The sequence below is a fragment of the Mirounga angustirostris genome, unplaced genomic scaffold (assembly GCF_029215605.1).
Source record: "Mirounga angustirostris isolate CCGP_5_RB_7025 unplaced genomic scaffold, mMirAng1.0.hap1 SCAF_15, whole genome shotgun sequence".
Taxonomy (NCBI): Eukaryota; Metazoa; Chordata; class Mammalia; order Carnivora; family Phocidae; genus Mirounga; species Mirounga angustirostris.
Genome location: NW_026991723.1, coordinates 64,227,214 through 64,252,607, shown reverse-complemented (window position 1 = coordinate 64,252,607; position 25,394 = coordinate 64,227,214). Strand labels below are relative to the sequence as shown.

At 45.6% G+C, this 25,394-nt stretch overlaps 1 protein-coding gene and 1 long non-coding RNA gene across 5 annotated transcripts in view; one reads left to right on the top strand and one right to left on the bottom strand.

Moving 5' to 3' along the window:
- Positions 1-1,160: 1,160 nt before the first annotated feature.
- On the top strand, positions 1,161-23,732 carry PGAP4 (post-GPI attachment to proteins GalNAc transferase 4). Of its 4 annotated transcripts, none has more exons than XM_045882800.3 (3): positions 1,161-1,375; positions 9,046-9,241; positions 17,613-23,732. In XM_045882800.3, the coding sequence occupies exon 3, from the start codon at positions 17,690-17,692 to the stop codon at positions 18,899-18,901; it is 1,212 nt and encodes a 403-aa protein (XP_045738756.1). In that variant the 5' UTR covers positions 1,161-1,375; positions 9,046-9,241; positions 17,613-17,689; the 3' UTR covers positions 18,902-23,732. The 4 variants fall into 4 exon arrangements, with proteins under 4 accessions (XP_045738756.1, XP_045738757.1, XP_064435680.1 ...); XM_045882801.3 differs by lacking the exon at positions 1,161-1,375 and adding an exon at positions 1,409-1,743; XM_064579610.1 differs by lacking the exon at positions 1,161-1,375 and adding an exon at positions 1,800-2,062.
- LOC123849852 (uncharacterized) overlaps positions 20,468-25,394 on the bottom strand; it is a 39,240-nt gene continuing 34,313 nt past the window's right edge. Inside the window, exon 7 of the long non-coding RNA XR_006792181.3 lies at positions 20,468-20,603. This is a non-coding gene — a long non-coding RNA (uncharacterized LOC123849852). The remainder of the gene's footprint in view (positions 20,604-25,394) is intronic.

Sequence of the window (25,394 nt, the reverse complement as noted above, 5' to 3'; positions counted from 1 at the left end):
ATCACTTAAATGAGCATTTATTATATACTTAGTGAATACTTGGCACTTTGACAATGAGCACTAAGTTATCTCCTTCAGCTCTCACCCAGTTATTTTTGTTTTGTTTTTTTGTTTTTTGTTTTTTTTGTTGTTGTTGTTGTTTTGCGAGAGAGAGAATGAGAGACAGAGAGCATGAGAGGGAGGAGGGTCAGAGGGAGAAGCAGACTCCCTGCTGAGCAGGGAGCCTGATGTGGGACTCGATCCCGGGACTCCAGGATCACGACCTGAGCCGAAGACAGCTGCTTAACCAACTGAGCCACCCAGGCGCCCCTCACCCAGTTATTTTTGGATCTCTTATTAAACCTCTGTGGCCTGTTAACTAAATGACTTCTGAGAGACGAAGCTCAGAAATGACCTCTCTCAATGCATGAAAGCCCTTCATTAGTAATGAGAGCCACTTTTCAGACATCTGTCTCATGAGTCTCTTCTCCCTTTGCTCAGCTCTCTCTCCTAGACGTTCTGTGCAAAATTTTTAACCTTCTCATGTACAAGAAATCTGGAAGTAGGCGGTCTCATTCTTACCTCATTCTCATCTGTGGTGTTGGCACGACGTCAGAACAATTCTTCAATAAATATCTGCCAAAATGAAGGGTTGGGGATGGGTACTGAACCACGGAAGCCACTCCCAGGAGACTGACAGGTAAGTGGAAAGAGCCACAGACCTAACTCCCATGCCTGGCTAGGTGACCTGGTTAAACCAAACCTTTCTGATTTTTTAAATAAATGTTTACATTTCTGGCTTTTGGAATAGGAAGGGTTTGCACTTGGCAATTATCTTCTCAAATCTTTCGCCATTTGCAAATTGGGGATGATAATCTGTCACGTCCAGGAGTGAAGTGACGTTCATAAGGCGCCTGGTATAGGTTGGGTGCGGTAGGGATTTGGGGCGGAAGTGGTGTCGGCTGTTATTTTTATTATGGGCAAAACCAATTCCCTCCAGCGGAGAACACGCTTGCAGGCCGGCTGGGGCTGTGAAAAGCGCAGAGACCTCATCCTTCCAGCATTTCAATTTCCTTAGCCCGGAGCCTGCTTTTCCCTTTCTGCCCATCAGTTGGCGCCTTTTGCCGTCCTTTTTTTCTCTCAAGCTGGTTTTGGGGGCTGCGGTCGCTCCGCAGCTCGCAGGTCACATGGCCTGCCGGAGCAAGGGGACCCGGCGCGGGAGCTGCGCCGCGGGAGGAGGTGAGGCTCCGGCGCGCACCCGAACCGCGCGGCGCCCGCTCCTCCCGGGCCTCGGGGTTGGGCGATGGCCCCTCTGTGGCGCTGAGCCAGCCCGCCTAGGCGACACCAGAGGCGGCCCTCGGCGTGCGCGGAGGACGGAGCTGACCGCCCCCACCGGGTAGGTTTTCGCTGCGTGCGATCTGCCCAGCCTCTCTGGCATCGCAGCCGGAGCGCGGGGACGAGGATTCCCCGGGCCGCCGCTGGCGCGGGGAGAGCCGCAGCGGGTGCTGGCGTAGCTCCGGAGGGCCTGCGCCCCCGGCCGTGCGCTCTGGGCAGGCGAGCTTCGCTGAGGCCCGGCCCGGGGTGCCGGCCGCTTCCTGCCGGAGGACCGCGGGGACCCCAGAAAGGCGTCCCCCGCGCGGCCCGGGCCGGTGTCAGGGCAGGGATGAACGAGTGTCGCGGCGAGGGCGTCTCTCCACCCCTCGCTCGCTTCGGCTGCGCCGCGAGGCCGACAGGAAGGCGCGAGCCGGGCGCGTGCGAGCCCAGGTAAGACCCTGCGCCTGGCCCGCCTGGCCGGGCCGCACAGCCAAAGGGTGCATTGCCTAATGGCCGCCCGCCCGCGGCGAGGGTCCCTCGCGCGTCCGCCCCTCCGGCCAGCCGGGCTCGCCAAAGCGCTGCTGCGGCGTGGGGTTTCTGCGCGCGACCTCGCAGCCCGGGGACCGAGGAAGGGCGACCCGGCAGAGGAAGGCGTCCCTCCCAGCTCCCGGAAAGACCAGCCGAAGGGAGCCAGCGCGGCGAGTGGAACCGTTAGCCTCGACCTACGGGTGGGGAAACTGAGGCCCGAGCGCGATGGGGACTGCCCAAGGTCAGCAGCTGACGCTAGATCCGGGACTGTGGTCTTCCGCTCCTATTCTCTTTCCGCGAGGACTGGAGGGGACCACCCCCCGCTAGTCACATCCTCCTCCTGGCCTCTGGGCGCGGGCGTTGTCGGTGCCGCACTGCGCCCGAAGTGCCCAGGGGCGAGAGCTCCCGCAGGGTGGGTGTGACCCTGGCATCCCCTGCTGGTCCGGGGCTGCCCCCGGGAGAGGCGCAGGGCGGCTCCATTGATGATCTCTCTATGCGGCCCATTAGCAAAACCTGCAGGTGTGTGTGCGTGTGCGAACTGGAGAACTGAACTGGTAAGGGGCATAGCTTTTTTTAGGGGTGCATTTCTAGAGTGCACTGTACCAGGTACTTTGGGAGGTGACAAGAGAAAACTACGTGTGTCTAACACCTAGCCTTATTAAAATTATTAGAATTTTTTGAAGGATTAGCGTATTACAAAGCATTCAGGAAACAAAAATGTAGAGGAGAAAATAAAGATAACTTAAAACTTCATCTAGATTGTTGAGACTTTTTGGATATCGACTTAAAGTTTTCTCTGCATACAAACATCTAAACCAATAAGGTAGACAAAAATAGCATCTTGTTTTAATTTGCACGTCTGATTACCCAGGGGGAGCTAATACCTTTTCCTCTGTGTACTTGCGTTTTGCATTTACAGGGGTGAACGTCTTAATTCTTTTGTCCCGCCCCCCTCTTTTAAAAGTAATTTCTATGCCCAACCTGGGGCTCGAACTCACAACCCCGAGATCACCAGTTGCACACTCCACCGTCTGAGCCAGCCCCTCCTTTGCCCCCTTTTCAATTGGAGTGTCTTTCTGTTCCTGATTTTTAAGCATTCTTTTTTTTTCCTTTTATTTTTTTTATTAAGCATTCTTTATATATTACGCATTAAAGAAGTAATTCTTTTTTTTTTTTTAAAGATTTTTTATTTATTTGAGAGAGAGAGAAAGCACATGAGGGGGGGGAGGGTCAGAGGGAGAAGCAGACTCCCTGCCGAGCAGGGAGCCCGATGCGGGACTCGATCCAGGGACTCCGGGACCATGACCTGAGCCGAAGGCAGTCACTTAACCAACTGAGCCACCCAGGCGCCCGCTTTTTTTTTTTTTTTTTTTTAAGATTTTATTTATTTATTTGAAAGAGACATAGAGAGAACAGGAACACAAGCAGGGGGAGTGGGAGAGGGAGCAGCAGGCTTCCCGCGGAGCAGGGAGCCGGATGTGGGACTCGATCCCAGGACTCTGGGATCATGACCTGAGCCGAAGGCAGACGCCCAACGACTGAGCCATCCAGGCGCCCCATAAGTAATATATTTTTATTTTTATTTTTTTAAAGATTTTATTTATTTATGTGAGACAGAGAGAATGAGAGACAGAGAGCATGAGAGGGAGGAGGGTCAGAGGGAGAAGCAGACTCCCTGGCTGAGCAGGGAGCCCGATGCGAGACTCGATCCCGGGACTCCAGGATCATGACCTGAGCCGAAGGCAGTCGCTTAACCAACTGAGCCACCCAGGCGCCCTAAAGAAGTAATTCTGTCATTTATGTTGCATAGTCTTTCCCAATCTGCTTGTCGGTTTTGTCAGTTTTTCATCTCTGACCGCATACAAATTTAACTTTTTCATTTAGTCGTGTTTTGTTTTTTTTTTTAAGTGGTTTCTACTTGCAGACCTTGATGAGAAGGGGCTTTCCTAAACCTTTAGGCTTTTCCTAAAATATAGAACTTTTCTTCTGTATTTCCTTCAGGCACCTTTAAGCTTTTGTTTGAAAATTTTAATGTGAAATTTATCCTAGCTTAAGTTATAAAGTGGAGAGCTAATTTACTTTTCCTGAAGAGTTAGCTATGAAGTCCACTTTTCACCCCGATTTAAATTGCTTCAGTTATGGTAGATTAAATTATTACATGTTTGTATCTGTGTGGATTTTCGCCTCTATTTATCAGTATATTTTGGTGCTGGAGCCATGTTATTTTAATTACTGAAGTTTTATAGTAGGTGTAAGATCTGGTTAGGCAGATTCGCTCTTACTACTCTGTATTATCATTTTCCTGGCTCTTTTTTTTTTTTTTTAAGATTTTATTTATTTTTTTGACAGAGAGAGACAGAGTGAGAGCAGGAACACAAGCAGGGGGAGTGGGAGAGGGAGAAGCAGGCTTCCCGCAGAGCAGGGAGCCCGACGCGGGACTTGATCCCAGGATCCTGGGATCATGACCTGAGCCGAAGGTAGACGCTTAACGACTGAGCCACCCAGGCGCCCCCATTTTCCTGGCTCTTAGAAAAATCAATTTTATTGAAGTACGGTTTACATGCAATAAAATACACCATTTAAATGTATATTTTGATGAATTTTATCAAAGGTAACTACCATCACAATAAAAAATTATGAAGTGCTACATAAAATTGATGTTATTATTGTACAGGGGCCCTGCTAATCTTTGATACATCCTCCCAATTTTAGTATATGTGCCAGCAAAGCGAGCATTTCCTAGCATTTTTTATTAGTACTAATTCCAGAAAATCTTTTGAATGCTTTGGTCAAGTTAACTAACCTCTCCCTCCCTGCGCAACCAAAGGAAACAAACAAAATCTTGTCTGAATTTTTTTTTTAATATTTTATTTTTTATTTGACAGAGAGATAGAGAGAGAGGACAGGTAGGCAGAGAGGCAGGCCGAGGGAGAGGGAGAAGCAGGCTCTCTGCTGAGCAGGGAGCCCGATGTGGGGCTCGATCCCAGGACCCTGGGATCATGACCTGAGCTGAAGGCAGACGCTTAACCGACTGAGCCACCCAGGCGCCCCTCTTGTCTGGATTTCTATTGGATTTTGATAACAAGGGTCCTCAGAGTATAGGGGCCCTGGATGTCATGTTCACCATCCCAGTGCCCGGCACAAGACTCAGTATTTGTTGAATGAATGTTTAATAATTATCACAAAAGTAATATATACTCTTTACAAAAGTGTTGAAAGGGGACGCCTGGGTGGCTCAGTCGGTTAAGCGTCTGCCTTCCGCTCAGGTCATGATCTCAAGGTCCTAGGATCCAGCCCCATGTAGGCTCCCAGCTCAGCGGGGGAGTCTGCTACTCCCTCTGCCCTTCCCCTCTCCCTGCTCATGCTTGTGCGTGCACTCTCTCTCTCTCTCTCTCTGAAATAAATAAAATCTTAAAAAAAGCAAAAGCAAAACAGGAAGCATCTATTCCTCCATACCTTCATCTCTCTTTCCCTAAATTATACTCCATATTAAAAATAGAATGACCATACTATGTACATTTTTCTACAATTGCACTGACATAGTTGGCATTATTTTTCCCGTAGAGACTTCAAATCTGCTCAAATTGTAACGGATTACCATAGATTGAGTGGTATAAACAGCAAAACATTTCTTTCTGGAGGCTGAAAGTCTGAGATCAGGCTGCCCTCATAGCTGGGTTCTGCTGAGGGCCCTCTTCCTGGTGTATGGATGCTACCTTCTCACTGTATTCTCACTGGCAGAGAGCAGAGTGAGCAAGCCAGCACTCTCCCACCTCTTCGTATAAGGGCACTAATCCCAACATGAGAGTTCCACCAGCAAGACCTAATTATCTCCCAGAGACCCCCTATCCAAATACCATCACGTTGAAGATTAGCGTTTCAATACACGAATTTGGGGGGAGCGCATTCAGTCCATAGCAGAGACCTAGATAAGACTTTTTAAATGTTAGTATATTTAAAGCTTTAATGGCTCCTTATAATCCCTTTGTATAATTATCTAAAAATGTGTTTCCTGTTCCTGGGTATTTTCTTTCCCTCCAGTTCCTTCCTCTTTCCTTCTTCCTCTCCTTTTCTCCCCTCTCTTCCCCTGTCCCTCCTCCCTTCCCCCTCTTTATCTTTCTCTTTCTTACTATTACAAACAAAACTGCCATGAACATTCCTTGTCCATCTTTGGTAGCAAGTGTTGGCATTTCTGCAGGATAGATATCTAGAAAGAATTTCTATGTCAAGGGGGATGCACATATAAAATTTTTATAGATATTGGTTCAACTTTCCTCCCAAAGGTTGCACCAATTTATATCAAGTGCCCATTTGTTGAACTGGGCCACTCCCTCCTGAAGTAAATTGAACTGACATTATATTAAATATAGAGATTAATTCTAGAGAAAGAGATCTCTATCCTCTTTCATTAGTGAGGCTTTCCAGTGGGGAAAATCTTATGTTTCTCCACTTACTAAGGACTTTTTAAATATCTTTCAGTAGAATTTTATGGTATGTGTGTATATTCTGCATATTTAAAAAATTTATTCCTAGGTTTTTACCCCATTTTCACGGGGATCTTTTATCCCATTAATTCATTTGGTTATTGTCTGATTAGGTGAAGCAGTTTGTGTGTGTGTATGTGTGTGTGTAATACTATATATTATTTTAAAATATTTTTACATATTAATATTTACATTTACATTCTGAAACTCTGTTACCATTTCTAATGATTTTTCAGCTGATTTTTTTTGGGTTTCCAGTCTCTGCAGAGACAGTATTGCATATTGGTTGGGAACATGGGTTCTGGAGCCTGTCTGCCTAGGTTCAAGTTTTCCCACACACTTAAAAGCTTTGTTAACCTTTGATACAATTTAATTCTGTCTTTAGGTTTTTCAGGTATAAAATGGGCTGAATAATAGTATTTCTCATAGGCTTCTTATGAGGATTGATGAGATGCTTAGAACATTGCCTAGCACATAATACGTGCTCAGTAGACCTGTACAAATAAGTTGATCTCTGCACACTATAAGGCCATGCTCTCTGATACTCCCCATTTTTTTTTTTTAAGATTTTATTTATTTATTTGACAGAGAGAGGCACAGTGAGAGAGGGAACACAAGCAGGGGGAGTGGGAGAGGGAGAAGCAGGCTTCCTGCCGAGCAGGGAGCCTGATGTGGGGCTCGATCCCAGGACCCTGGGATCATGACCTGAGCCGAAGGCAGACGCTTAATGACTGAGCCACCCAGGCGCCCCTGATACTCCCAATTTTATAGCTGAAGGAATTGAGACCCACCGAGGTTAAATGACTTGACTGTGAGCGTTTATTTGCTTAACAAACATTGAGCCTCTCCTATGCATAGGGTACTGTGATGAGTCTGCAAGGGATATCAAAGATAAATCATACTGAAATCCACTAACAACAGATTTGTAAGTCCAATTGGGGCATAAGTCAGGGGTCATGAATAAAGCCATGGAGGGCAGCAGGTATTGTGGACAAAATATGGGTTTGGAATTTCTCCTCTGTTTTAATTTCCTGCTCTCAACTTGGTAGCATTTTTTTTTTTCCTCTAAATGGGATTAGTTCCATTGCTATTCAAGAGTTGCTATTTTGGCTAAATGAAATAGATGTAAGAGTCTATTACAGAGGGCGCCTGGGTGGCTCAGTTGGTTAAGCGACTGCCTTCGGCTCAGGTCATGATCCTGGAGACCCGGGATCGAGTCCCGCATCAGGCTCCCTGCTCGGCAGGGAGTCTGCTTCTCCCTCTGACCCTCCCCCTTCTCATGCTCTCTCTCTCTTAAATAAATAAAATCTTAAAAAAAAAAAAAAAGAGTCTATTACAGAACTTGGGTATGTAGTAGGAGCTTAATAAGTGGTAGCTATACATAGATACAGTTTGAAGTAGCAAGTGATAAATGAATGTTCTGGGAGGGAAATTTATGTAAAGGGGCCAAACACTTGAGAAACAAGAGTTTATTTCTGTTTGGGGTGATGAGGGTTGGCTTTTAAGAGGTCCCTTTTGAGCTGATTCTTGATGGTTGAGTAGCCTGTGTGAGGAGAAGAAATAAGACTGGAGAGATAGTTGAAACTGGATTGTGAAGAATCTTGGTGAAGAATTTGGACTTCATTCTGTAGTCATTGGGGAATCATGAACAGTTACACAGAAAAGAGCATCGTGTTCAGACCTGTGGTTCAGAGCATCAGAGGGATGCTGATAATGTAAAACGTTACCATCATTTGCAGTGTCTTCTGTTTGAAAAAGGGCTTTCATAGCCGCTGTCTCATTTCATCCCCACAGTGCCTCCATAAACGAAGTATTTTTCATTTTCCTATTTGGCAGAGGCAGAATAGTCTCAGATGAATGATTTCTTTACAAATGGACCTAATGAGTGAGTGCTGGGACCAGACACGGACCAAGATCTTGTGGCTTCCAATCCATTGCTCCTTCTGGAAGTCGGAGGCCTAGTTAGGAGCCTGTTGCTATCAGCTGGCCTGGAGGTGATGAGGAGTAACAAGGGAGGCAGTGCAGAAGGGTATGGCTGTGGCGGGGAGAGGAGAGGAGAGAGGCGCCAAAGAGGCCATATGGGTGGCATTGCTGGGACTTGGGAAGTGACTGGATAGGGCTGAGAAGTCAGAACGTACTGGTCTTTTGGACCCAAGATTCCTGGGAGAGTGGTGGTGCCATTCACGTAGGAGGGCAGCAGTGGGAAGCAGTCTTCTTGATTGCTGATCTCCTGGCACTCAGCCTGGGGTACTCCCTCACATGCCCCTGTGACCCCTTCAGCTTAATTTTTATTTATTTTATTTTATTTTTTAAAAAGATTTATTTATTTGAGATAGAGAGAGTGCAGGGGGAGAAGGAGAGAGAGAGAGAGACTCTCCAGCAGATTCCCTGCTGAGCACGGAGCCCGATGCGGGGCTCGATCCCATGACCCTGAGATCATGCATGACCCGAGCCGAAATCAAGAGTCAGCCGCTTAACCGACTGAGCCACCCAGGCGGCCCCAGCTTAATTTTTAGAAGCTGCAGGAAAGTGTAACTATCACTGTCACTCCATTTATTCATTCTAGCCCTATTTCCTGTTCATTTCTTGGTGTCTTTGTCTTCTACTGTCTTTTCTGAGCCCTCCATCCGAGACACAGTAACAGACATAATCCAATTTACAAAATGGTTGTGTTTCAAAGTGTACCAGGAAGGCATAGATAAGAACTCAGTAATCATTACGCCGTTGGTGTCGTTTTCAGGCCGCCTCACGAATGCCAGTCAGCCCACAACATTGTGGAGTGTGGTCCTGAGCTGGTGATGCCCTGGGTGACTATGGAATTCTGGGAAAAGACGAGTGGTAATGCACACATGGTCCTACTTCTGTCCCACCCCCGTACTGGGCTGGGAGTAGAGACCTCCTTCCCTCAAACTACCACTGCAAAACCCTGCTTTCAGGTAAGTTATCTTAAAACCAAATCAGTAAAGTGAAATAAAGTGAAATAATTGTAGGAGGCCTGGAACGCCACACCCCACAGTGCAGCAATTGGTTAAATCCTTTAAGAAGATGTTTTAAAAAGCAAACCAGAACACAGTCTTGAATATCTACCGAACTCCATGTGGCTGAATTTTAGGCAGACCAGTCATCTGATCATTGAAGGATCTGATCCCACCTCCCATGGCCCAAAATGGGTGTGCTAGATTGCATTATTGTCCAAGATATTTTCTGCCTCTCCCTGGAGAGACATGTATTTCCCTAACCATTAGCTTCAGGCTTGGCCGTATGTCTTTCAGTACCCCTTCTTGCAGGAAGATTACAAAACTCTGTTCTCTTGAACTCAAGGGTTGTTATGTAACTTGCACTGGTCAATGAAAGGTAGGTGGATGTAACGTGTGTCATTTTTGAGCTGTGACTTTGAGCTGTGTCTCTTTCTCCTCTGCCACAAAACCAGCAATTTCTAGAAAAGAGGCAGTTCCATCTATCTTGGTCCTGGAGTGTGAATGACAGGGAGCAGAGTCTTCACTGATCCATAATGGACAAGTAACATGAGCAAGAATTAAACCTCTTTTCTTATAAACCCCTGAGATTTAAGGGTCATTACTCTAGTCTGTCCTGACTCATACTGTGTATAGTGATATGGGGGCCAGATGCCTTGTGAGCATTTTAGAAATGTCCCAGACTCTGAGCAGATTGCTAGAACCTTTCTTTTTTCCCACAGGCTTAAAGAAAGTGGCCTGCTGCTTTTGCTTTCCATTGAACCTTCATCAGGAGAACAGCACTCTGGCACTGTATTTTTTTTTTTTTTTTGAGACAGAGAGAATGAGAGAGAGAGAGCATGAGAGGGGGGAGGGTCAGAGGCAGAAGCAGGCTCCCTGCCGAGCAGGGAGCCCGATGCGGGACTCGATCCCGGGACTCCAGGATCATGACCTGAGCCGAACGCAGTCGCTTAACCAACTGAGCCACCCAGGCGCCCTGGCACTGTATTTTTAAAGCAAGCTATTCCTGAGATGTTAATGATTTTATTGCCCCCAGTGGAGAAATTGCCTGGGATTAAAGGTCCTCTTGATGTCAGTACCAGGTGCTCCAGTTCCTGACCCACCTGCCAGAGGGGAGAGAGAATCAGGAGCCTGGGGTGTCAAGGGGCAGGATAATATGACCTGAGGGCAGCAACACAGGGGGGCTTGGAGAGAACTGACATCTTAACTTCTCCTGCCCCACACAATGAAAGTGAAGGAAGATCATCATGCTTGCTTGATGAACAACTTCAAGAAAATCTTCTCCCCTTGTACCCACCTGGAGCTTGTTACGAGCCTCTTTTGTGCAGAAAATCTGAAGCCAGCCCTGCACGCACACCAGGCCCCTTAGCAAGATCCTAGAAAATAGAGCAGGAAGCCATGGGCCTGGGAAGGCTGGGTGCTTTTAGGGTCCCTCTAGTCATACCTGGATTTAAGAGTGTGCCCTTTGAGTACATTTTCCCCCTTTTGCTACACAAATAGTAGCATGCTAGACAGACTTTTCTAGGTCTTCTTTCACTGAAAATACATCTTAAAATTTTTCCATATCTGTATATGAAGAGTTTGCTGCTTTTTTTTTAAGATTTTATTTTATTTATTTGACAGAGGTTGAGAGAGACAGCTAGAGAGGGAACACAAGCAGGGGGAGTGGGAGAGGGAGAAGCAGGCTCCTGGCCAAGCAGGGAGCCTGATGCGGGGCTCGATCCCAGGACCCTGGGATCACGACCTGAGCCGAAGGCAGATGCTTAACCGACTGAGCCACCCAGGCATCCCCAGAATTTGCTTTTTTGAACCTTTTTTGTTGTTGTTGAGAACACTTAAGTTCTACTGTCTTAGCAAATTTCAATATTGTATCTTAGCAAGCACAGTATTGTCAGCTGTAGTCACCAAGTTATGCATTAGATCCTCAGACCTTATTCATCCTATAACTAAAAGTTTATACTCTTTGACCAACCTCTCCCTACTCCCACAGCCCTCCCCTTAGCACCTGGTAACCAACGGTCTATTCTGCTTCTGTGAGTTTGACTTTTTTTTAGATTCCACATACAGATGATACTATGCAGTATTTCTCTCTCTCTGTCTTATTTCACTTAGCATAATGCTTTCTGGATTCATCCATGCTGTCACAAATGGCAGGATTTCCTTCTTTTTTCTAAGGCTGATTAATATTCCATTGCATAGATACACCACATATTCTTCATCCATTCATCCATCCATTAGTGGACATTTGGGTTGTTTCTGTATCTTGGCTATTGTGAATAATGCTGCAATGCCAGATACCTCTTTGAGATAGTGTTTTTTTTTTTTTCCTTTGGACATATACCCAGATGAGGGATTGCTGGATCATTTGGTAGTTGTACTTTTAATTTCTTGAGGAAGCTCCATACTGTTTTCCCTCCATATCTCCAGAGTGGCTGTACCAGTTTATGTTTCAGCCAATAGTAAACAAGTGTTTCCTTTTTCCACATCTGTGCTAGCATTTCTTATCTCTTGCCTTGTTGATAACAGACATCTTAATAGGTGTGAGGTGATATTTTATTGTGGTTTTGATCTGTGTTTCCATGATGATTAGTGATGTTCAACACCTTTTCAAGTGCCTGTTGGCTGTTTATATGTCTTTGGAAAAATGTCTATTCAGATCCTTCTTTGCCTGCTTTTAAATAAGTTGGTTATTGTTATTATTATTGCTATTGAGTTGTATGAATTCTTTATATATTTTTGGATATGAACTCCTTGTCTAATATGTGGATTACAAATATTTTCTTCCATTTTATAGGTTGCCTTTTTATTTTATTGATGGTTTCCCTTTGCTGTGTGGAAGCCCTTTAGCTTGATGTAGGTGCACTTAGTTATGTTTGCTTTTGTTGCTTTATTTTGTGTAAAATAAAATAAAAAAAAAAAATCATTGCCAAAACCAATGTCAAGACGCTTACCTCCTATGTTTTCTAAATTGCCCTGGCTCTCCAAGGTCTTTTGTAGTTACATACTAATTTTAGGATTGTTTTTCCTGGAATTTTAATAGAGATTGCATTGAACCTGTAGATCCTTTGTAGATCATCTGTAGATCATTTTGGGTAATATGGACATTTTAACAATATTAATTCTTCTAATCCATGACCACAGAATATCTTTCCATTTATTTGTGTCATTTTCAGTTCTTTCAACAATGTCTTACAGTTTTCAGTATACAGATATTTCACCTCCTTGGTTAAATTTATTCCTAAGTATTTTATTCTTTTTGATGCTATTGTAAATGGGATTGTTTTCTTAATTTCTCCTTATTAGTGTATAAATATGCAACTGGTTTTTGTATGTTGAGCTCATATCCTGCAACTTTATTAAATTCATCTGTTGGTTCTTGGTTTTTTGAGTCATATACCATTGGCAGTTAGAGCCAGGTGATCCAGGGGCCCATCCCTCAGGTGTTGCTGCAAAAGCTGGGACACCAGGCCTTTGTATGAGCTCCTTCCAGAGAGATGCTGGGGATCTGGTTTTATCATTGGAGTGAGCCCATGGGAGAAGGTGGGAGAAGTGCCTATCAGTTCCCCTGGGTTCTGGGGAGAATCTCAGCCAACTCCTAGATATGTGCTAAGTTAGGAGCTGGACCCTGTGGCAGGAACTTGTAAAGTATGCACTCAAAACCCTTCCAGGGAAAAATTAGGGGATGGTCATTTCTGCCTGCTCCCTGCATGCTGAGCCCTGGAGGGGATAGAACTGGCAAGTGCTCACGTTCCCACAAAGAACTGTTTCTTTGTTTGCTATGGTCCTGTTGGTCTCATGGATGCAAGCCCCACTGGCATTCAGAGCTAGATGTTTTCAGGTGGGAGTCTTAAAATTTGGGGTGCTAGATATGTGGCCCAAACCCTTTACTCCTCAGGGAGAAGCTGGGAATGGGAAGTTCCCTCCCCATTATAGGGCCCTGTATTGGGGGTGGGGTTATGGTTGGAGTGTGTCTCAGCCTTTCTTTCCTACCTGTTTCAACGTGGGTATTACCTCATTTTCCCTAGGTGTAGGGGTTCCTCAGCTAGTTTCTGGATTTCTCTCAGGGAATTTCTCATAATGTAGCTGTACATTTAATGCATCCAGTGGGAGGAGAGAAGTTCAGGAGCCATGTTGCCATCTTGGTCTCTTCCAAGTGTGCTTGCTTTTAATGGGTACTTTGTATTCCGTTCTTTGGATGTATCGTAATTTATTTGACTCACTCTCAATTGATGAGCACTTGGCAGTATTTTGCTATTACAAATAATGCTGCAAGTCATTTCCCACAGTTGAGAATATTTATCTTGGAAGGAATGTTAGAAATGGAATTTGCAGTCATTAGTGGTTTTCCTAGATATTCCCAAATTAATTCTACAGAGGTTGTGCTGATTTATACTCCCATTAGCAAAATATGTGAATGACAATTTGGTAGGCCCTACTTTGCATGGGTCAGGGAGAGTGTATTAAAGGATGAGAAGAAGCTATCTACATAAAGAAGCAGGGAGGGTAGGGGAATAAACTGTTCCAGGTTATGGGAGTTGTGTAAGCAAAGGCCAGGAGTTGGGTAAGAGTGTAGCATAGTCAGTGTTCTGAAAGATCAGTGTGTCTAGAGCTACTAATTGGTGACATGTGGCTATTGATTACTTGAAATGTGACCAGTCTGCATTGAGATATGCTGCAAATGTAAAATATACACTGGATTTCAAAGACTTAGTATAAAAAAAAAACATAAAATACCTCATTAATAATTTTTCATATTGCTTTCATGTTGAAATAACAGTTCTGATGTATTTAAAACATTATTAAAATTAATTTCATCTGTTTCTTTTTACTTTTTTACTGTGGCTGCTGGAAAATTTTAAATACCCAAGTGGCTCTTGCATATATTTCTATTGGAGAGTGCTAGTCTAGAACAGGGACTGGTGAACTATGGGCTGCTGGCCAAATTTGGCTTGCAGCTTGTTTTTATGTGGCTGGAGCACTAAAAATAGTTTTTATATTTTTAAAGAGTTTTACAAAAGAAAAAGTCTAGGAAGAATATGCAACAGAGACAGTATGTGGCCTGCAAAATCTAAAATATTTACTATCTAGCCCTTTACAGAAAAATATTGCCAACCTCTAATTTTGAGTAACTAGCGCATAGTCCAGATCATAAAGGGTCTCGTGGACCATAATAAGAAATGCGGATTTTATTACCAGAGCAATGGGAAGCTAAAGAAGGGCTTTAAGCAGGAGAGTGGTATGAGCAGATTTATGTGTTCAAATGATGCGCACACACACACACATACACACATACACACAATCCTTAAACAGCCCACCCCTGGGACTGATCTGGACTAAAGAGCGTCACATTCTTGCTTTACCAGAAACTGTCACCACAAATGTGTCGAAGGAGTGTGGATGGGGATTTTGCACCAAACAGCTCTGCATTGTCATATTGTCACATTATCATGTCTGCGCTGTCCATGGGCCTGGCATTCTCCAAGCTGCAGGCCTTATCTTGGTGACTGTATTTTGTTCCTCCTTCTAAGTGGGTACGGCTCTCTTGGGTAATAGCAAGTGCAAGGAGAACAAGGTGAGCAGAAAGACACCTGAATGACCCCATTCCTTACCAGGAGTGTAAGCTCAATGCAGTTTCAGTCCTTGGCTTCCACGAGGAGTGATGTGCATCCACGTGATTTAAATTAACTCCATTGGCCTGAGTAGCTCACAGGGAGAAGCATCCCGTCTATCGTACTCTGAACGTTCACAAACCAGCAGGCCTGGGATTGCCTGCTGTTCAAACCTCTCCCTGCTATTTCCCTCTTCAGGTACTACCCAGATCTCTTACTAGTACTGGGGTAGTCTGTCTCACCTCTGGGTCCCACAGTGTAATGTGCTTCTGATGCTGAAATGAGCCTTCATTGAATTATTATGTCATTATCTTATAGAGAGAGGTGTGGTATTGTACATGGTTCTAGGGGGCTGGACAGGTTACTGCTGTAATAAACAAGTCCAAAAATCATTAGTGACTAGACACAGTGGATTATGTATTATTCCCCACACAGCCCACTCTAGATTGGAAGGCTCCTGGGAGGTGAGCAGTGGGAGGGACCTCTCTTCTCTGCGTCATTCAAGACGACGTAGGATTGAACCCAGTGTTGGGCTCCGTGCTCAACACGATGTCTGCCCGAGATTCAATCTCCCTCTCCCTTTGCCCCTCCCCCCACTCATGCCTGTGCTCTGTCTCTCCCTCTCAAATAAAATAAACAAATAAAATCTTTTAAAAAAATGTATCCGTACAGGGGCGCCTGGGTGGCTCAGTCAGTTAAGCGTCTGCCTTAGGCTCTGCCTTAGGCTCGGGTCGTGATCCCCCGCGTTGGGCTCCCTGCTCAGCGGGGAGTCTGCTGCTGCATTGAAATATCAGATGGCTCCTGCCATCTGCTGGCTCCACCCTCCTCCAGAGCCACTCAGTTGGCGAATGGAGAATGGGAAAGTCAGGAAAGCACAAATGCTCTCAACCACCTTGGCCCAGGAGCCACACCTGTCACTTTGCTTATATTTTCCTGGCAAATCCTACTCACTGGACCCCACCTGGAAGAAGATGAGCTAGGGAATATGGTCTTTCTGTGTGCCCGAGAAAGGGAGGACACGGAAGTGACGGCCCTGAACGCAGCACCACAACCTCATATGGTCCCTGGGAAGCCCTTCCTTCAAGATAACTCACAAGCGAGGCGGTTTCCTCCAAATGTGTACGCACTGTATTATGCTTCTGACATAAGAGGTTTAGGTCTACCTTCTGTTCTTTAGACACCGCTTAGTTTTGCATTGACATTACTAGTGCTATACTGGTTTTGTCCTTTTAATTCTGTTTCTCAGTATGAGTCTATTTTCCCTCCGATCATTAGGCCTCCTTACTCCCAAGGTATTGCTTGAGTTTGTATGTATGAATACATTTTTATTTTTTTATTTTTAAAGATTTTATTTATTTATTTGAGACAGAGAGAGAGAGCACAAGCAGGGGGAGAGGGAGAAGCAGACTCCCCGCTGAGCAGAGAGCCCGACGCGGGGATCACGACCCGAGCCTAAGGCAGAGCCTAAGGCAGACGCTTAAGGGACTGAGCCACCCAGGCGCCCCTGTACAGATACATTTTTTTAAAAGATTTTATTTGTTTATTTTATTTGAGAGGGAGAGACAGAGCACAGGCATGAGTGGGGGGAGGGGCAAAGGGAGAGGGAGATTGAATCTCGGGCAGACATCGTGTTGAGCACGGAGCCCAACACTGGGTTCGATCCTACAACCCCGAGACCACGACCTGAGCTGAAACCAAGAGTCAGACGCTAAGCCAGCTGAGCCACTCAGGTGCCCCCATATGGATACATTTTTTAAAAGTTTTATTTGAGTAATCTGAGCACCCAACATGGGGCTCCAAGTCAGGACCCCGAGGTCAAGAGTCACAGGCTTTTCCAACTGAGCCAGCCAGGCGCCCCAAAGCTGTGGGGAAATGATGGGACTTTCCATCCACTGGGTGGCCGAGTTGGGAGTCACACGTGTGCCTGACCTCCAGCCTGCACTCTGAGCCGTCACGTCATGCAACATCCTTTCTGGACCAGGCTGGGGGTAACTGTCTCTTCTATCTTCATTTCTGTGTATCCCTCCCTCCTTCATTGCAAGCTGCTCATGGACCTTTCTTCAGATATTTCCTCCCCTCCCACGTCTGGGGCTCTGGAGTTCACTTGCATATGGGAGATACTGATTCCTATGGTAGTGCTATAAAAAATAAAACGGGAGAACAACCAGAATTAAACTAAGATGCAGTTTTAAGTATAGTTTCATGAGATTAGAGAAATAAGAATGGAAGATCTTGACAAAGACATCTCAGAGAATCCTAAAGAGTCCTTTTCTTGTTCGGGATGTGCAGAAAAGACAGTTTTCAGAAACTGCTGTGCGTAGTCAGTCAATACACACTTGCTTTGGAATTTACTTTAAATGTGTATTTGCTTTGTGTCAAGTCTTGCTTTTTCATCTGTTTTAAGAACACAGGTCTATGTAGCTGCTGCATTGAAATAAGGACTTGTGTGACTTTCTGGCACATTGTAAACCCAGCTAACCATCTGAGGGTGTGGCAACTTGCTTGGATACACCAAGATTTCCTTACTCATAGAAATAATGAAAATCCCGGAGATCATTAACCTACACAACCGAAAATAGTGTACTTGAGAAAATACTTGGAAGTCTCTAGTAGCTACAACTTAGAATTTCTGGGTTGATGTGTGCTGCATTCTGTCTCTGGATTGTTTTTTTGTTTCTTTGTTCTTTAAGGCCTCTTACCATTCTGTACTTGTCTCTCTCTAGGTTTGACTTGTGCAGATTCGGGCCTGCATTCCAGGATGGTTTGTTCTTGGGACCAGACCTGACCAGAAGTTGACCTCATGAGCACATCAGCCCCTCCCGCTGCCATGCTCCTCCGGAGGCTGAGGCGGCTCTCCTGGGGCAGCACCGCTGTCCAGCTCTTGATCTTAACGGTGGTGACGTTCGGCTTGCTGGCCCCCCTAGCCTGTCACCGCCTCCTGCACTCTTACTTCTATCTGCGCCATTGGCACCTGAACCAAATGAGTCAAGAATTCCTGCAGCAAAGTTTGAAAGAGGGCGAAGCTGCCCTCCACTACTTTGAGGAGCTGCCGTCTGCCAATGGCTCGGTGCCCATCGTCTGGCAGGCCACCCCCCGCCCCTGGCTGGTCATCACCATCATCACTGTCGACAGGCAACCTGGCTTCCACTACGTCTTGCAGGTGGTGTCCCAGTTTCACCGGCTTCTGCAACAATGCGGCCCCCAGTGCGAGGGGCACCAGCTCTTCCTATGCAATGTGGAACGTAGCGTGAGCCACTTCGATGCCAAGCTGCTGTCAAAGTATGTCCCGGTGGCCAACCGCTATGAGGGCACTGAGGATGATTATGGTGATGACCCTTCGACCAACTCGTTTGAGAAAGAGAAGCAGGACTATGTCTATTGCCTGGAGTCCTCCCTGCAGACCTACAACCCAGACTATGTCCTGATGGTGGAAGACGACGCCGTCCCGGAAGAGCAGATCTTCCCAGTCCTGGAGCACCTTCTGCGGGCTCGCTTCTCCGAGCCGCACCTCAGAGATGCCCTTTATCTGAAGCTCTATCATCCCGAGAGGCTCCAGCACTACATCAACCCAGAGCCCATGCGGATCCTGGAGTGGGTCGGCGTGGGCATGTTGCTGGGGCCCTTGCTAACCTGGCTATACATGCGGTTTGCCAGCCGTCCAGGGTTCAGCTGGCCCGTCATGCTCTTCTTCTCCCTGTATAGCATGGGTCTGGTGGAACTGGTGGGCCGGCACTATTTCCTGGAACTGCGGCGGCTGAGTCCTTCCCTGTACAGCGTGGTCCCTGCCTCTCAGTGTTGCACCCCCGCCATGCTCTTCCCTGCCCCTGCGGCCCGCCGGACCCTCACCTACCTGTCTCAGGTGTACTGCCACAAGGGCTTCGGCAAGGACATGGCACTCTACTCACTGTTGAGGGCCAAGGGGGAGCGGGCCTACGTGGTGGAGCCCAACCTCGTGAAGCACATCGGGCTCTTCTCCAGCCTCCGGTACAACTTTCATCCCAGTCTGCTCTAGAGTGCCAAGAAATGCCTTTCTGAACTTGGCCGCTTCTCGGTGATTCCGATACCGAGTTCTTTATTTCGACATGGTTGCTTGCAGTTATTTCATTGTTTCATGTTGTTAGGGATCTAGGCACTGAGACAGCTGAGAACGTACACGTCAAGAACCTTGGCTTTCGTAACTCTGGCAGGAGTGGATGTTCGCCCCGAGGCGGGACCCCTCTCCCTCCACACAGCCACACTGCCTCATGGAGTCTGACCCGCTCGCCCAGGGGGCATTTAAATACCAGTTGTATTCTGCAGTTGTCGTCAGCTCTGCTTTGTGATCGAGCTTGTGACTGCCAGAAATATTGTGCACAAAGACAATGACCGTTTTAGGATTTTAAGGGTAGGATTTGGTGAAAGGCGAGATCCTTTCCAAGGGATTTCTTTCTCACTGGGCATGAGAATGGATGTATGTCTAGAACATATGTCCAAAGAGGCAGGACCATATTGGCAGGTTCCATTTGTTTCTTTGACCTGGTGTAGTGAAAGCCGGTAAAAGCCGTTGGCAGTGCCTGACGACTTGGCGGCAGGTGATCTTGCTTCTGTTACGTGGTGTTTCTTTCCCATGCATCTGTAGCATACTGATGGTCAGTATTGTTGTGAGAACTTTAAGGCACAGTAAGATCTGGAAGCACCTTCTGGATCATCAAGGTCAGACTGCTTATGTTCAGTAGTGATTTCATATTGAACGTTTCTATCATATTCTGATTCTTTGAAAATTGGACATTGAAGAATGATGTAAACTGGGTGAGCTCTTTACGAATAGCATATCCTTTTCCTTAACTTTGCTGGCTAACCGTTCAACCTCATTTTTTTTTCCTTCTGGGTATCATGATGTTAGAGAAGCAAAAGCGTAGACTGTGAAGTCGGAAGGGCCTGAGTTTTTATTTCAGATCTCTGCCATGTCCTAGTGATGTGCACTTGGGCAAGTCATGACCACTCTGAGTCTCTGTTTTTTCACGTGTAAAATGGGGATGGCCATACCTACCTTTGAAAGTTGCCTTGAGGATCAAGTGACAGAACGTATGTAAAACACCCAGCAAGTGCATATAACACTCAAGTGTATTTTGGATAAAGATATTAGAGATACTGTTTCAAGTGTGTAGTAGGGCCCTAGGGCTCCTACCCGGGGGGGTAGCCATTCTGGACCAAGCTCCTAGAATAAAGGCTGGCTTGTTGTTGTGTTGAAGGAGATGTAGCTCAGCTTTCACCTGGTGCTGCCTCCAGCCAAGACAAAAATAATGGTTCGTTCGAACCGGAAATGATCTGAGACTGGTCTTGAGCTTATTCCAAGACCTGCGTCTGAAAACTACTCTCCTCCGAAGTTACACTTAAATGTCCCCTGACGATACTTACCAAGCCAGAGGCCAGTAAGTCCCCTCGTGAAGATGGATGTTGACATCGGAGTTCAAGCGTTGACGGGTCGTTTCATTTGCTTTTGAAATTTCCAGTGAGCTTCCATCCGGAGATCCCCTGGAGAGCACTGAGAACCTGGGAGTTCCACACCATGCTTTGCAGATGGACAAACTGAGGCCAAGGGAGGTGAAACCGCTTCCCCGGGGTCGCTCAGCTGGACAGCAGCGGACTTCCAGCTCCAGCACTTTTCTCTTAAGCACATTCATTTTCTAAATATCCATGCCGTCAGCATCTCTTTTGTAGAACCTGATTGTAACCTGGGTGGAACAATGTCTCTGTAAGCTCCCATGGTAGAAACTCATTGTCCTGTAAGTCTTGGGGAACCAACAGGTCTACGTGTGTGTTGTGTTGTTCTCGTGAGACGTCATGTGTCGCTCAGGAATGTCCGGAGTGAGCGGAGCTTCTGGATGACTTGTCAGGATGTTCAGATTCCACTGCTTCATTCATCCCCTCCCCATCCCTGGCTCATCCCATGTTCGGGAACAGAAGCACCTCTACTGCCTGCACCGCCTGCAACTCTAAATTAGAGTCTGTTGCATTAACGATTGGATCTCCTCGGGAATGTTTTTTGCCCAGCAACAGAAAGTTACATCTAAGATAGCTAAGCAGAAGATAGGGAATCATTGCTGGTTTATATTTCTGCTCTTTCGGATTCAGTTGTCTACCGCATGCAGATATCTCCTCCCTTGACTCCTTCATTCTGGATGGCTAAAGCCATCTTTGCCTTGTCTAATTTCTTATGTATCCACTAAGATGCCTTCCCCCGTCGATCTTAACTAGAGCCTACTGTCTTTGGACATTTTCTGCAGAGGCAGGCTCAGTTCTGCTGTCTTATCCTCACCCTCTTCTAGATCTCCGTCCCTTTTGTCCCTCATTCCTAGAGTCCAGTTTTTTGTGCTGTCCTTGGTTAAGACAGCTGGCAGCTTTACACCAAAGCTGAAGTCTCGTTTAATCCTAAGCAAGGGGGCTAGAGGAGAACTAAAGGACATAGGTCACCAGGAGGGTGAAGGTCTCTAACAGAACCTGCTCACCCTTCTGGGTTTAAATAATTGTCAGGCCTAAGAAGTTCCCTATTGCGACTGGGTATATGTGCATAGACATATCAGTTCAAATTAGAACACCTGTTCCACTGAGGCATCCTGAGAAGACTTTTGTCATTCTCTCTCATTCCTTTTTTTTTTTTTTTAAGATTTTATTTATTTATTTGACAGAGGGAGACACAGTGAGAGAGGGAACACAAGCAGAGGGAGTGGGAGAGGGAGAAGCAGGCTTCCCACCGAGCAGGGAGCCCGATGTGGGGCTCGATCCCAGGACCCTGGGACCACGACCTGAGCTGAAGGCAGACGCTCAACGACTGAGCCACCCAGGCGTCCCTCTCTCTCATTTCTGTGGATGGACTTTTCTGATGTGAATAGTATCAAAACTACACACACACACACACCCCATTTTGGAGTCCCAAGGTAGCCATTCACAATTATGGGCTGTTGGCTTAAAAATTCATAACTGATTTTGTTGTATTTCTTAAGTGGAAACATTTGAATTGTGCATTCCTTTTTATTGTTGTTTAAAGAAAAAAGGGTGACAATGCAACTGTGCAACTGAAGAATACAAATCGGATTAATATGATGATAGGATTAATCTAATTTACCTTGGATACACTCCTTATTTGGTAGAACTTATTTATTTGGTAACTTAAATTTGGGTAGAGAGGCATTCTAATTGGAGTTGATTGCTGTGGGATTTTTATATACACTACGAAACATTGTGAGCTATAGTAGTACACAATATGAAGTTGGCTAATTTTTTTTTTTTTAAGATTTTATTTATTTATTTGAGACAGAGAGAATGAGAGAGACAGAGAGCACATGAGAGGGGGGAGGGTCAGAGGGAGAAGCAGACTCCCTGCCGAGCAGGGAGCCTGATGCGGGACTCGATCCAGGGACTCCAGGATCACGACCTGAGCCGAAGGCAGCCGCTTAACCAACTGAGCCACCCAGGCGCCCCTGAAGTTGGCTGATTTTAAGTCACATGAACCACCTGGATATTTTTATCCCAACTACAGTGAATTTGCTGAGAAATGCTCATTAACTGGCACGGGGTTTGTTTTTAGGTTGGATTTTATTTGGAAAACCTTTGGGGGCTATGTCAAAGATGATCGATAATGTAATTAAAAAGTACTTAATGTATTAGAACTGCAGTGGAAATGTACTGTGGCTTCCAGCTCTCTCCAGGACTTGGGTTGTAGCATTGTCATGAGTCATCACTCTTAAGAATGGGTATTTTTGGCTTAGAACTTAACAGATTTTCTTGATTTTTTTCCCTAATGCCCTACACAGAAATGTGAGTGAATGAACTGATTCAAAAGAGGCAGCTCTACTAATAATCTGGGGTAAAAGCAGATGAAAATCCAAAGCCAAATGATGAATTTATCCAAAAGAAACACGGAACAGATGGTGTTAGTATGTAGGAATGGGGTAGCTTTAAGATGTCCGAGAGATGGAAGAGGAAGACAAAGATGTAGAGTGAAGCAGAGGATCTCACATTTGTCACGTTTCTGTGTGTCCCAAACTCCGTATGTAATCAATTCTTTTTTTTTTTAAGATTTTATTTTTAAGTACTCTCTACACCCAACATGGGGCTCAAACTCACAACCCCAAGATCAAGAGTCGTATGGTCCACTGAGCCAGCCAGGCGCCCCTGTAATAAATTCTTCCTGTGTGTCCCACTGTCATGAAATCTTTATAGGACCAGCCTATGGAGAATGCATAGGAACTAAATAATGAATAGTCAGTGTTCTAGATAAATAGTTCATTACTTTGCTAGGACCTGGCTTCCTACTGCATTTAGAATAAAGTTCAGCCCCCCTACATTCCCTTCCAGGCCAGGTGGAATCTTGCCCCTGCAAATTGTCTGACTTATGTCTTATTACCACTCCCATCCTTGTTCTCCAGGCTCTAACCATGCCAGCTTGCGTTCACTTGCTTAGACTTGCTGCACTGATTCTTACTGCAAGGCCTTTGCATGGCCATCCTCTCTATCTGGAACACTTTTCCTTTGGCTGAATCTTTCCTATAATCTAGGCCTCAACTTAATTTTAATCCTTCCCAATAGACTTCCCATCCTCTCTAAAGCAGTCGTCCCCCTTCCCGATCCCCAGGCCCATCTATCACTTACCCAGTTTGATTCTCTTCAAAGCTCTTGTCATGACCGAAATTCCCTTATTATCTTGGGATATTTCCCCCTCCTCTCCCCAAAGGATATAAACTTCCCAATATCTGGACTCTTCTTTTTCATTTACGCTGTATACCCTGGAACAATACCTGACACATAGTAGGAAATGAATGAATGAAAGAGGAAGGAAGGAAGGAAAGAAAGGCAAGCAGGAAGGAAGGGAAGAAAAGAAAAAGAAGGGTAGAAAGGGTAGAGGGGTCCACAGTGGAACTGCCTATGGAAAAGAGAAATACTAGTAGAAGAGAAAAGGGACTAGGGAGGAAAATTTAGTAGGAGAGACAGAGTAGAGTCCAGGTAGTGAGGGTTGGTTATGATGTACAATTCTGACTCCACTGAAAAGCTTTTTACATGCATTCCAGGCAGAGGGAATGACAAGCACAAAAAGGAACTTTTGACACCAACCACACAGCTGCTTTTTTGGGTTGTTATGGTTTTATTTCTAGTGTGTGCATTGGGAGTTGTGGGGGCGGGGAGGGTCCTGTGTGTTACTGTCAGGCGAAGGCTGGGATTTTCCCTTCGGGCTGCAATCTTCCTGGTGCTGCCAGTGGGAATCATCTAGATATGAACACCACGCACGGTGGGTCCACGGCCTCTTCTAGGACTTTTAGGCCAAGAGGCTGGAAAGAGAGTGACAGAACAATCCCCACACTGTACCGGTGAACTCAGATTATAGGGGTGAGTGGCTCTGGGTGGTAGCAGTGGTCTTTGGCAAAACATTATATGATTTAACACAAACCAAGAATAGAGACGTAAAGCTTCCCAGAGACGAGACGTGAGGAACAGGCCACTCTTAGAGGATCGTTTTTCTGATACATGACTTTTGGGTTATTTTATGTTCTGTTAGCATGGCTTTGTTTATTTTTTTTTTTTAAGATTTTATTTATTTGACAGCGAGAGTGGGAACACAAGCAGGGGGAGTGGGAGAGGGAGAAGCAGGCTCCCCGCCGAGCAGGGATCCCGATGCAGGGCTCAATCCCAGGATCCTGGGATCATGACCTGAGCTGAAGGCAGACGCTTAACCGACTGAGCCACCCAGGCACCCCTAGAGGCCCATACTTCAGAAACACAAGTCAACTAGTCTGTGTAGATTTCTTTCTAGCACCATGTTTGAGCAATTCCTCTTGTCCTTCTCAACCATACTTTGCCAGCCCTAATATATCCAGAATCCATAGCCAGCTAGGGTTCACCAAATGAAGGTTGGCTTCCATCTAGCTCCTCCTGTAATGGAGTTTATGATAAAGGAAGCAGGGTCCCTGGAATCTACACGTGGAGTGCTCTCCTTTTGAACAAGAAGAGGAAAAATCATCTAAATTTTAAAAGTTATTAAAAAAAATAATGGTGTCTATCACATTCATAATCATAGTTCATGTATTATTCTGCAAGGAATTACATCAAGCAAAGTAATCATATGTAAATCTAAATATAGTGTTTTATCTCCATCTTAAAAATGCCTAAATCACATTAGCAATATTCATTCAGATGACTCAAGTTGTTTTCTCATTTTAAAATGTTTTCCCAGTTTTACTGAGAAATAATCGACATATATCACTGTATAAGTTTAAGGCATACAGCATGCTGGTTTGATTTACATATATTATGAAATGATTACCATGATAGGTTCAGCTAACATCCATCTTGTCATATAGGTACAATAAAAAGAAAAAAACTATTTTTTCCTTGTCATGATTTTTTTTAATTTCACTGAACTATTAGCTGAAACGCCCCACTCTGCAGAAACACACTCCCTTATTTGAAACAGAAAAAGCTTTGAAGAGATCAGAATCACATTTTCTTTCGTTTTATCAGTTAACACCGGA